Source organism: Melopsittacus undulatus, chromosome 12, assembly GCF_012275295.1.
Source record: "Melopsittacus undulatus isolate bMelUnd1 chromosome 12, bMelUnd1.mat.Z, whole genome shotgun sequence".
Classification (NCBI taxonomy): domain Eukaryota; kingdom Metazoa; phylum Chordata; class Aves; order Psittaciformes; family Psittaculidae; genus Melopsittacus; species Melopsittacus undulatus.
This window is the reverse complement of record NC_047538.1, coordinates 2,329,372-2,341,783: the sequence shown is the minus strand read 5'-3', so window position 1 is coordinate 2,341,783 and position 12,412 is coordinate 2,329,372. Positions and strand designations below refer to the sequence as shown.

General features: G+C 44.1%; 1 protein-coding gene across 1 annotated transcript in view; it reads right to left on the bottom strand.

Annotated features, from left to right (window-relative positions):
• The window catches only part of UBR4 (ubiquitin protein ligase E3 component n-recognin 4), a 79,457-nt gene that overhangs the window by 65,995 nt on the left and 1,050 nt on the right, over positions 1–12,412 (bottom strand). The window contains exons 2-17 of the mRNA XM_034068093.1: positions 8,520–8,617; positions 7,705–7,808; positions 6,920–7,049; positions 6,675–6,814; positions 6,287–6,389; positions 5,667–5,808; positions 4,830–4,954; positions 4,004–4,128; positions 3,728–3,787; positions 3,409–3,599; positions 2,759–2,858; positions 2,532–2,669; positions 1,927–2,044; positions 1,337–1,524; positions 638–797; positions 420–505 (exon numbers count right to left, since the gene is read on the bottom strand). Coding sequence (XP_033923984.1) covers positions 420–505; positions 638–797; positions 1,337–1,524; positions 1,927–2,044; positions 2,532–2,669; positions 2,759–2,858; positions 3,409–3,599; positions 3,728–3,787; positions 4,004–4,128; positions 4,830–4,954; positions 5,667–5,808; positions 6,287–6,389; positions 6,675–6,814; positions 6,920–7,049; positions 7,705–7,808; positions 8,520–8,617 — 2,008 coding nt within the window. The remainder of the gene's footprint in view (positions 1–419; positions 506–637; positions 798–1,336; positions 1,525–1,926; positions 2,045–2,531; positions 2,670–2,758; positions 2,859–3,408; positions 3,600–3,727; positions 3,788–4,003; positions 4,129–4,829; positions 4,955–5,666; positions 5,809–6,286; positions 6,390–6,674; positions 6,815–6,919; positions 7,050–7,704; positions 7,809–8,519; positions 8,618–12,412) is intronic.

Sequence of the window (12,412 nt, the reverse complement as noted above, 5' to 3'; positions counted from 1 at the left end):
ATGAAAGCAAAAGGATTAATTTGATTTTCTCTTGAGAGAATTCCAAAGCCTTTTGGCATCAGTCCTGACAGCAAAGCAAATCTGCAGGAATCCCTCTTGATAAATGCATGGATAGAGGCAACTCTCCAAAGCAAAATATACAAACTCATTGCCTTTTCAGCTTTCATCAGCTTCAAAGTTCAGTGGATTAATGTGAAGTCTGGATGTTAAGTTTACACTCTGCAGGATGTTTTGTACTGGATGACTGCAAAGGTCATCCAACTCAATAGAGCCAAAATATCCCAAGTTCTGTTTGCAAAAGAATATACTCTAGGGCTAAATGGAATAACCAGCACGTTAATCCAGGTGTGGAAAATCTGTGTAGACAGTAACAGACACCAACATTTCTTCATTTTATTTATATATGCAATCACACTTACCTGCAAAGCAGGGGACTGAAGATCTGAGGTCACCAAGGAATGGTTGAAGTGATACAGGGCGGCAGCAAACTCCTCATCAGACGTGCCTGTAAGACAGGGATCAAGCCATTTACTGCCATTGCTCTCTTACATTTCAAATTTCCACATGAAACTAAGAAAACACACACCTCTAACTCCTATAGTCTGTGCTCTCTAACACAGAAGCTCTGCTCACTCACCCTTTAGCCCATCCTTATCCACCTCTTTGATGATGCTGGCCAGTGTAGCCATGTGTTGCTCCGAAAGAGACACGCTCAGATAGTTGCGAATGAAGTTGTTCCTGGAGTTCAGCATAGAAGAAGTGATGAAGTTCAGAATGTTTGAAGCTAGGCTCAAAAACTGGAAAGAAAGGAGAAACACACCATAGAAGCAACCTTAAACAAAAACTAAACCACCAGCAAAATAGATCAAGTCCCCTAACTCTACCCCCAGAGTACAGGTTTACTCATTGCAAGCCAGGTCACTGCAATCAGTGTCCTGTATCTGTATCAGGACTAATGACAGACTCTGACAAGGTTGTGAGGCTCTCCTCCACTGCAGCATCTATTTTTGTCTTTCCCTGATGGAATTGGAGCTAAAAGCATTCTATCAGCAAGTCATTTTGCTTATAGTTCTGCCCTCATTTTCCCTCTGTCTCTGTAACCCAAATAGATACTATCTTCAGGCTTTGCTTCCCTGGCAGTAACGAATACTATTCCATCTTACAGAAGAGGAGAGGAAATATCTTTCTTCAAAGGCAAGACAGTCATTGAATCTCCATCAGCAACGTACTTAAAATACCTCACATTTATCTTGTCTGTCAACATACCCAGCCACTGGCAAGGCAACAACACTACAGCACAGCAGTTATTTCAGTAAGCCTCAAGACTGTCTCGTACCAACTCTGGATCTTTGCGGCTGGCCAGGATGTTCCCATTCTCTCCAGCACTCTGTTTGTTTGGGCTTTTCACTCTAGGGGAGCTCTCCAGAGGGGGTGGTGGAGGTGGGGGTGGTGGGGCCACCTTCTCTTTGCTTGGAGAGATTGTCTCCTCAAACCATTGCCCAAGGATTGGTTCACTGTCCTCATCTAACACAGGAGGCAGGAGAAACAAAAGCATGATGTTATAAGCAATGTTACATACCTCATGCAAACTACTCAGCTTAGAAAACAGTTTCAGTTTAAGTCATCTCTTTTCTTCATTTTTCCTTCCCAAATCACAAGGCTAAGCACTTTTACACAAGTCCAACAAGAGCTTACAAGAAGTCATTTCCACTCTCTTAGAATACTGCCAAATCCCAGGCACTCAGCCTTTAGTTTACACCAAAAGCACAGTCAGTGTTGCTTCTGCCAAACAGCTCTTACAAATTGGTTCACATTCTCAGCACTAAATGTCATTCCAGCCCAAGAAGGCAACAGCCCAGTAGCCAGGTTTCCACTAAATCTGAAAGACAGTGTAAAAACCTGCCTCAAGTTGCTTGCTGCTATTACCTTGGCTGCTGTCCTCCTCGGTGCTGCTAAAATCATCCTCGTAGTAAGTATTAGAATCAGTGGAGGCACTTGCATCACTACTCATGGAGCCCTTCCTCTGACGCTGCAAGACACAAGCCTTGGGAGAACAGCACAGCAATTAATTTTAGGATAAATGGTAAGAATTTGAAAACAAGAGTAAATTCCTAACACATCTTCATTTTCTTCTAGCAAATTTGTCTCAACTAAGTTATGAACAGGTTTTCAAGGCTTCTCCCCCTGAAACTGTATTAAAAATACCACAGGATGGTGGAAAACAAATAAACTATGCCAAGCTTGTAAGCAACACTTCAAGTAACAGCTCTAACAAAAAGCATCTGTTTTGAATGCAGCCTTTTCATCCCCTCCTAAACCTACAAATACCACTGAGCTCACAGAAAAAAAATGACTAGAACAAGTCTGTCAACTTTACATCTCTGAAAAAAGAGAGAGGCTCCAGTTGACAGCTTCTGAAAGAAGAATTCTAAGTTCTTAGCACAGCCACAGCTTGTAAAGCGAGATTTTTCCATGTGGATGGCACTTAGTAGGAGTGCCCCAGCCACAGAAGTTCTCCAGCCGGTTCCTACCTTTCTGTAGGAAGTAGATAGCAAAGTCAGCAGCAAGTTAGTGAGTGGTACGGAATCTATCAGCCGCTGAATCCTCTGGATAGACGTGCTTTGAGCCATGATATCCAGCACTGCTGGTGGCCCATCGCCCTCCCAGCCCTGGAGGACGGCAGTGAGAAGAGAATTTAAAGTGTGTTTCAGGGGAGAAGGCAAAATGTTCCACAAGAATGTATATGTTACCTACATACCTTGTGCAATGCCTCCACTTGCAGATCTTGAAAGAGTGATGACAGCAATTTGATAGCATGATTTGCCAGCACCACAGACAGAACACCAAACCCTTGATGCCTACAGAAACGTAAAGGAGACAAACTTTATTGAGGCCTTTCAATACCTTAAGGGCCTACAAGAAATCCTTCTTACAAAGACATGTAGTGACAGGTCAAATGAAAGAGGGTAGATTTAGATTACATATTAGGAAGAAATTCTTCTATATGAAGGTATTAGAAATGGTTGCCCAGAGAAGCTGTGGCTGCCCCATCCCTGGCAATGTTCAAGGCCAGGTTAGACAGGGCTTGGAGCAAGCTGCTCCAGTGGAAGGTGTCCCTGCCCATGGCAGGGTTTTGGAACTGGATGAGCTTTAAGGTCCCTTCCAACCCAAAGCAGTCTGGGATTCTATGATTCTAATTTCAAGTGGAGGGATGGGAATATATTGAGAGTAGTGACTGCTTTGCTAAACTGAAGAAGACAGTGGCTTTTTTCCCAAGAATCAAGAATGGATTCCCTTGAATTACCACTGGGGATACAACTTTAGAGACCAACAAGACTCTGTGGTAATTGCTTGCTGGGCATGGCTAGACACACAGGCAGTGACAGCTTCAGAGAGGTATTTACATACCCTTTCCCAGGTCCTAGTTTGGGAGACCCAACGCCCTCCTTAGTGCGAGCAATAATGTCTCTGACACGAAGAGCAGCCAATGGATCTTTCTCCTTTCCCTTATCAGCCAAGGCCGTGGGGCTGAGGTTCAAGATGAGGAAGAGGCTGTTTAGCAAACACCAAGCCCCAAGCAGCTGGAAGTTCTGATAATGCTATCGTGCCAAAAATGAAGGGGGAAGGAGAGGAAAAAGGCATCAAAGAGACAAAATAGTGTCAATCCAAATGTCAAAATATACAAGCACAAAACCAGTGAAAGAGCTTCCCAAGATACAAATCTTACCTCACCACCTGCACGGCGTGAGTTGCTGATGGCTTGTCCAATCATTTCATAGATTTCAAGCTGCAAATAAATCCAAAGACATGGTAATATTTTAAGTTAAGCTTCAAATACCATTGCATTTTCCCCTCCACAATTAGCCACCACCTCACTACTTCCTTTATCAGCAAGTCTAATGCCTAGAAATAACAGCTATGTATTGCAATCCAAAGGAATACAAACTCTGTGCACTTTGCTTGCTAAAAATGAAACAATAATCATGCTCTTTCATCTACTTACACATTTTTGTACAATAGTAGCAGCATCATTTTCATAATCTTCTTCTTTGGAACTTGTTGACCCAGTTCGTACCTGCTGAGTGCTACCCACATGCAGGATGGCCATGCAAGTGGCCACACTCACACCTGATTCAAAACAAGAGGTCACATTCTTACAAAGAGCCAGACTTAGCACTCAATGTTTCTACTTTGCATATTAAACCAAGCAGTATCAAACATGCCCATAAACCTGATGGAGCAGGGAATACTCTGTATTACAGCTGACAGACTAAAGATCCTTCTGAACTACCCTCAAAGGAGTAAAGTTTTACCCTACAGAACAATTTACCCTGAAAACAATTTGAGGAGGAGATGTTTTAACATGGAATTCAATGCCATTTCTAAGGCAATCTTCATACTGTACTCCCGTATCTCTTTAAAATGTTAGTCATATCATTTAAGCACTCAGGATGCTGGTGTAAAACCACTCCTGGGAAACATGGTTGATCTGGGGGACATAACCAAGTAAGCTGAAGCCATAAGCACTGCAAAAATACATTATGCTCTGAACATTAAAAGAGCAGAAATCACAGGCTATTAAGAGAATGTTGAGTCGGTGTTTGCCACAGATACTGACAAGAACATTTGCATAATATACCAGAATTTCAGTGCTACTATAACAATTTTCATCTGAACCCAGTCACCACACTGCACAGTATGCTGCACAGCTTTCAAATTCAGGAGAAATAAAGGTTCTTGTAGGCTGAGCCTCAAATGTGCAGGGCACAATGCAGAACAAAAGTAAGAATGACTTAAAGCTCCAGAGCAAATACAGGAAATCCATTCACCTGCATAGAGACAGCTGAGAGCAAGAACAGTCACATCTTGGAGACGTGTAGGTGTCAGGGGCTCCAGTACAGGCAGAGACAGCGTATCCAGTGCCATGGTCACATCTATTACCAGCGAATGAAATCTACAGTAACGACACATGCTAAGGTTCAGCAATGCAATGTACACATTGAATCATAGAGTTAACTGGGTTGGAAAAGACCTTTAAGATCATCCAGTCCAACCCTTACCCCAGCACTGCCAAGGCCACCATCAACCCATGGCACTGAGGCCTCGTCTCCATGGGGTGTGAACACTTGCAGGGCCGGTGACTGCAGCCCTGTCCTGGGCACCCTGTTCCAATGCCTGAGCACCCTCTGGGACAGGAATTGTTCCTCAGCTCCATCTAAACCTGCCCTGGTGCAGCCTGAGGCCGTTTCCTCTTGTCCCATCCCTTGTTCCTTGGGAGCAGAGCCCAGCCCCTTCTGGCTCCATCCTCCTCTCAGGCAGTTGCAGGGAGCCATCAGATCCCCTGAGCCTTCTCTTCTCCATCTGAACCCCCCAGGTCCCTCAGCCATTCCCCATCACTCCTGTGCACCAGCTCTGTTGCCCTTCTTTGGCTCTGCTCCACCACCTCAATGTCTTTCTTGTAGTGAGGGGAAGAGAACTGAACACAGGATTTGAAGTTCAGCCTCATCAGTGCCTAGTGCAGGGGGACAATCACTGCCCTGGTCCTGCTGGACATTAGACACCTCACAGGAGCAGCACTTTAACTGATGCTGCATAGCCAGCACAGTTATTTTCTCTCACACAGTGTACCCAGCATCCACCAGAGGAAAGCAAGGACAGACACTTACCCATTGCGAACAGCAGTGGCATCTGCCACTGTGGCTGGCATAATGAAGAACGAGTTGGCTGACACTGCATCCTGAAACCGATTGATGTAGCGCAAGAAGTAGGGGAGGTTCAGGCACACTCTCAGCAGCTTTTCAGAGCCACCTACCAATAAAAACCCCAGAAGTGTTATTTTTACTGATCTGTGGAAATGCTTCTAAGAACAGACCTAACAGTCATCAGTAATTGCCTAAATTATTCTTTGCGGTGAGAAAATATCACCACAGATGAGGTAACAGGATAACGTTTAGTTTACAACACATATACCAGGTGAAGTTTTCAGCCACACTCATAACGGGTGTCACAAAGCTCTGTGTGAATGTTATGTGACACATCAGGTCTAATTCACACCTCCTCAATAATCCATCCCATAAGCTATTTTATATGGTCCACCTTATTTACCCCCCAAAACACACTGATTGCACGTAAATATACCGAGCTCATCTCCTCTGCAATGAGGAAAACTACATCACAGCCACAACATCTTTCAGCACACAAATGGGTAAAACCTTCAGATCCTTCCATTCAGAGCAGTAGGGAAACTCTTTTACCCCTTCCCAGATCCTAAAAAGCTGACTCTCACCAAGTTCTTGCAGGCTGGCCACGTTCTGAGCAATGAATATGCTTTTTGTCTTTGCTGCAGAGGTCTGGTCTGTGGAAGCTTGATCCTCACTCTCTCCTTCCACCTAAAACCATTATGGGAGCATTAAAAATACACGGTATTGCAGCAAGTATCTACACAGGAGCAAGGTGCAGTAGCAGCAGAACTCAAAAGAGCTACAAATATCACTGAACATTAGGGTCAATGAAGCAACAAAACTACTATTGTGTCACTTGCCACTCGTCAACACTCAAGTAGGATTTAAATACTTAAGAAAGGTTTTCTTTACACATGGGTACTAAAAAACTACCAGTGACTGCTCTCTGCCCTTTCTTGCACCAATGTTACTAAACTAGGTTTGGCTGTTTACCTGTGTTTCTGGTGTGATAGATGGTGATGACGAGACTCTAGGGTTGAAAACTGATGTCAACTGATTGAGGAAGTTCATCTGCACTTCTTTCTGTCTCAGTTCTGGGCTCACTGGGGAGGCCAGCTCCTTCTGGTCTTCTACTGCAAGGCAAACAGCAAAGCACCATTTCATACATCAAACTCACAGTATTTTCTATTCCTAACTCAAGTGCTTCAAGTGATACAAACATAAATGAAACTTCTTACCATCAGAGAGGGTTTTAACAGTCTGAGGCAGCTTGGCTGACTTCATCATTGCTGTGAAGGTAATGATTTCAGTTCGATCCAGGCGGCTGCAGCCTGTACACAGCCCCTTTATCAATAGAATGAGGTGTTTCTACAAAAAAAGGCATTAAGTACAACTTAAACTCTCTTGATTCCAATTATTCCTCAACAGCATTTATTCTAAGCAACTGCATTAAGAGCACTGCACCTTCAGCTAGTGTGGTTACTGCAACATTCCAAACTCACTCTGATCTCATACCAAAGACATGGTATTAGTGGTATTACCCCTAATTGCAGGTAATTCAGGTCATTAACATTGTCCCATGTGCATGTTAGGGAAAAGCATTTGGAAAAGCACTTTCCTATGTCACACTAAGGCTTGAAGGAAGTGACATGTCCCTTTCACAAGTGACATTATGTGAACACCTCTCACATGCCTTTCCTCTTTGAAATAGATTTGAACTTTCCCAGAATGACTGAAATACAATTGAGGAAAGAATCCATCTTGAAGAATTCCACTGTTTTGTTCCAGGTTATTACACAAAACTAAACCAGACCACAGAAAAACACAAGAATTAACCAAAGCTTCAGGTCCCCTTTATTTCAGCTTGCTCACAGCTGAAATTCTGAGTGAAGGATGCAGAGGGAAGACTCAGCACTCTACTGAAGCAGTACACCTTCATTAACTTTGCCTTATGCAACATTATACTTTGGAATTAGAGGCCAAAACCCATTTTAACACTCAAGCAGTCAAAATCAGCTCTCACCTGTGACACAGCACATGCTTCATCTGGGTTCTCAAGGCGAAGCAGTGAGAATTCAATGAGGACTTTACAAGCAGCTGCCACCGACTGCAATTGGTTTCTCGGTACTGAAAAAAGGAGATGTCTGTACTCAGGACAAGTTTTAAACTCATTCAGAGTAATGCGTTCTTAGTACTATCAGTAACACAGAGTGAGGTGCAGCATGGATGCACTCACAAGCTACTGTACCTAACACACAGATGCAATTATAAATACAATCTCATTAAAAGGTAACCCAAGAAATGTCAGTAAAGCAGAGATAAGCCAGACAAGGTAATTTAGATTAAATGGCTTCCCCAGCAACATCACTTAATACTGGCAGAAGCACTGAAGAACACGAAACAAGTTGACCTAAACCACTCTTTTTGCTGAAATTGCCAAATTCTATCAGCCAAAATAAAAGGAAATATTTTGAGTCACAGAATTTTGATCGTTAATTCCAACATACTAAAATAATTGCTCAAGAATAATCTAAAAATCCTGAAAATTTATTTAAACACTTCATTTGATTCAAAGTTATTTTCCCTAAATGAACTCAGACCAATGAATAAGCAACAGAAAGTCAGCACTGTCCAGTATTTGGTGGCCAAATCCTCCTATTGACAAGTTTCCCTTTCCATCTGAGTTGACATTGTGCCAGTACAGAAGCTATCAGTGCTGGCCTCATCCCCTCTGTCTTTAAAGAGGGCTGGAGACAAAGGACAGCAGTTCCAGTTTACTTTTTCTATACCTCAGTCATAATACAAGAGCAAGAGCAGCAAAGGAGGGGGAACACTTACTTAGACTGCACACAGTAGTGATGTAATGCGTAGAAAGTGCAACAAAGGAGGAGTAAAAAGGCTCATATTGTTTGTCGTGGTGCAGGATTTCAGATTCACTGCAACAGGAGAAAGGAGATGTGTCAATTACATACAGTATGACAGCAGCACCACACCACACTCAGGATATGCTTTATCTATTCACAGATGTAAGACAAGATTGTTAAAATCACACATGCTCTCCAAATCAAAGTCTTGGAAGCACAGTCCTTTCCCTTGGGTTCCATCTCTCACGTCCTCGGGGCTGAGACCTCCAGCAGCAGACGGACGATGGCATCAGCATTGCTATCCACATAGGAAATGTAAGGACCTCATTCCAAAACTGCAAATGTTCCTCCTTTACAGATTTACAGGGAGTCTGAGATGAGCTCTTAGGCAGAAGCTCTTCCCTGTGAGGGTGCTGAGGTGCTGGCACAGGGTGCCCAGAGAAGCTGTGGCTGCCCCATCCCTGGCAGTGTTCAAGGCCAGGTTGGACACAGGGGCTTGGAGCAAGCCGCTCCAGTGGAAGGGGTCCCTGCCCGTGGCAGGCCTTAGAACTGGATGAGCCTTAAAACCCCTTCCAACACAAACCAGTCTGGGATTCTATGGTGCACCATCAACACCTCAGCCCTTTTAACTCTCCCAGTTGACAGCTCATTAATCTTTAAGTTATTCTAAACTCAGCTGCCCATAAAGTTTGGCCTGTTTGTTCTGTAACATTCTGCAGGATTTGCCAGGAGCGGAGCACTGGCATTCCCTTTCTGTTAAGGCACAGAGTCAACTGGAGTTGATGCAATTCCACAAAAAGGAAGGATCAAAACAGCAACTGCATGGTAACAAACAAACAAGGCAGCCTCTGTGACAGTCTGTGGAGTAACAACTTGTGAAGGTAATGCACAGAGGAGAAAAATGCACCCCCCGGAATCAGTCTCGTGGGCAGAGACTTGGCATTTCAGAGACTGGCAGCACCCTGCCCCACACACAGACCAACACAAAGCTCAGAGTGACCAAAAATTCAACACCAACTCAAACCAAAAGTGAACACCATAAAGCAAAACACACATTAACACACTGAACATCAGGTCTCTGAGGTTTCTCCATGAGGCTTGCTGACCACAGGGAACATCAATACACAGAAATGGCACATCAAAAGCTGCTGCAGTGTCACACCATAGCCCATTTGCACAGAAACCTGAGGACAACCACTCCAAGAACAGAAACTAAGCTCTGCTTCCATAGCGGGTTCTGCCCTTAATGCTTCTTGTGAGACAACAATGGATGTGGATATCTACTATTACATACTTAAACTACTTTATTTCCCATTTTCATTCAACGGGCAAGGTGGAAGAACAGATTATATGACTCAACTTCACTACCCACTTCAACTTTACCTCGAAACGGAGCCCTCTCCACCTCTGGTGACAGTGATGATTTCTGGAGGGGAACTGGGGAGCAGAAGGCATCAGCTGAATACCCAGCTAAACCCAGGACCTCTAAAGTTTGTCAATGAGCAGCACTGCTGCAGATCACAGGAGGACAAATCCTTGGCCCACCAGCACATGACAGTGCCGGCTTTGGTGGGGTGGGAGGGAAAAAAGGGCACACCATTCCCAGTTGCCTTCCCTTTTTTCTATCCCAAGTCATCATTTCCAGTCACAATGAAAAATGTGGCTGAAACAGAAGAAACTTCAGAAGTTATCATTTCTCTAGAAAAAAAATGAGCAAGGAGAAATATTCATCAGCTCTGTGGCTTTGACTTCCTGGTTAGAATCAACCAGGTTGGAAAAGACTTTTAAGACCATCAAGTCCATCTGTTCCCAGCGCTGCCAAGGCCACCATTAACCCCCTCCCAGGTCCCTCAGCCGTTCCCCATCACACTTGTGCTCCAGGCCCTTTTCCAGCTCCGTTGTCCTTCTCTGGACCCTACACAGCCTACCTAAAAAGCTGAAATAGAAAAGCAGCTGTTATGAGAGGCTTTGCATAAAGATCAGCAGCATAACATGACTGAGTTCCAATGTCTTGCTCACCGGGCTTCACCTCTCCACCTCCTGCCCAAAGCACATGGATGGGCAATGAGCCCAGAGACTGAATGTGCAAAAATGTTTGTGCTCTTTTATTCAGACACTGATTTTGCTCACCTACCTCTGTATGCCAACTATAAATCATCATCAGCAGATGTATACAACATGTATTAATAGAACAAATTGGGAATAACACAGTACAGGAGCAGCTGGCAGCTCCTCAACAACTACTCGACTGTACAGGTCAAGAAGTCCCAAGGCACAACACCCACAAGGTGTAAGTAACCAGAACAAGATTGGGAATTCCATTTGGATTGGGCAAGAAGAGACTTGGATCTGTTATGCTGGTAAAAAGCGGAAGACATCCATCAACAAATCATCAAGTCCTTGCAAATAAACATAAGTAAGAGGTAACAGCTTAATCTGTGATGTGCTAGTGTTATACTGCATCTATAGTGAGATTTAATAACAACTTTAGGCTACTGTATTGCTATTTATTGCTTAACTAACTTCTGCTTCCCAGGGAAGCTCATTACTCACACTAAGCGAGAAGCCTCTGTGTCAATATCAAATATAACCCGTCAGCAACAACCACCTCCTGCCTCAGTTCTGCTTCCAAATCCCAAACAGGCCCAAAATAGAGCCTTTATATAAGGCAGCAGGCACAAGAGCAACCTCTTTCTCCCGAAGACACAGCAGCAGGTGCAGGAGTTCTCCCTTGTGGAAATCCCTTCGCTGCAAACCAGCCTCACTGCACTCTCACAGGCTTTGCAAACCACATCCACTTCAGCTACATCTTTCTAAGCCACCATTTCTATCATTTATGTCAAATCAGAGGCCAGAGTCTATCAATTCCTGAACATATCTGCTAAGGGAACTCCAGGAACTCAGTGATGTTTAAACTTCAAAATGAACTGTAAGAGTTATTAAAACAAATGAGTTTACTAGTTTATTACGGAAAGAACTACATTAATGCTTTTAAGGCAGGTGCCAGCAGGATGGTGCCAGCCTCTTTCCAGTGGTGCCCAGCGACAGGAGGAGGAGGAATGGCCATAAACTAAACCACAGCAAGTTTCACCTCAACATGAGCAAGAACATCTTTCCATTGAGGTGGCAGAGCCCTGGCACAGGCTGCCCAGGGGGGTTGTGGAGTCTCCTTCTCTGGAGCCATCCCAAACCCGACTGGACACGTTCCTGTGTGCCCTGCTCAGCGTGGCCCTGTCTTGGCAAGAGGCAGGACTGGATGATCTCCAGAGGTCCCTTCAACCCTCATGATCCTGGGATTTTGCTGTGATCTCACCACGTTTATTTGAGAGGAAATCCAGCCACTCTGCAGATGGTGTCAACCAACAGTCTTGCTGCAAGAGCCAACTACTACCTTCCAAAAATAACTCTACCAGATAACATATTTTAGATTAGAAATCTAAAGATAGATGATTTGTTCAGCATGGAAGAGCATGGCTTCAAACACAACAAACTGAAGGTTTCTTCCCCCTCTGTGATTTGCCATGTTATATCAAGGCATGAAATAAGAGACTTGTGCTCATGTTAACTCCTGCCGGTTGTGAATCAGTGAGCATCAGGCATATGACTCCAAACCTCAGGGCAACGCTACTTAAAGGCAACACACTCCTGTCTCAAGTGGAAAGTGAAACCTTCACTGTCACTAGGACAGGAAACAGACCTCTCCCAACAGTCAAGTGAATCCACTTAGTGTTCCTGTGTGTTCTGCAACTGCTGACACTCCAATAATGACCTTTAGGCACACTGACAATTGAGCTCCACAAGGAAAAAGGCATCTGAAACGGTCGCTAAAACACAGAATCAACTGGTTTGGAAGAGAGCAAAAAGGTC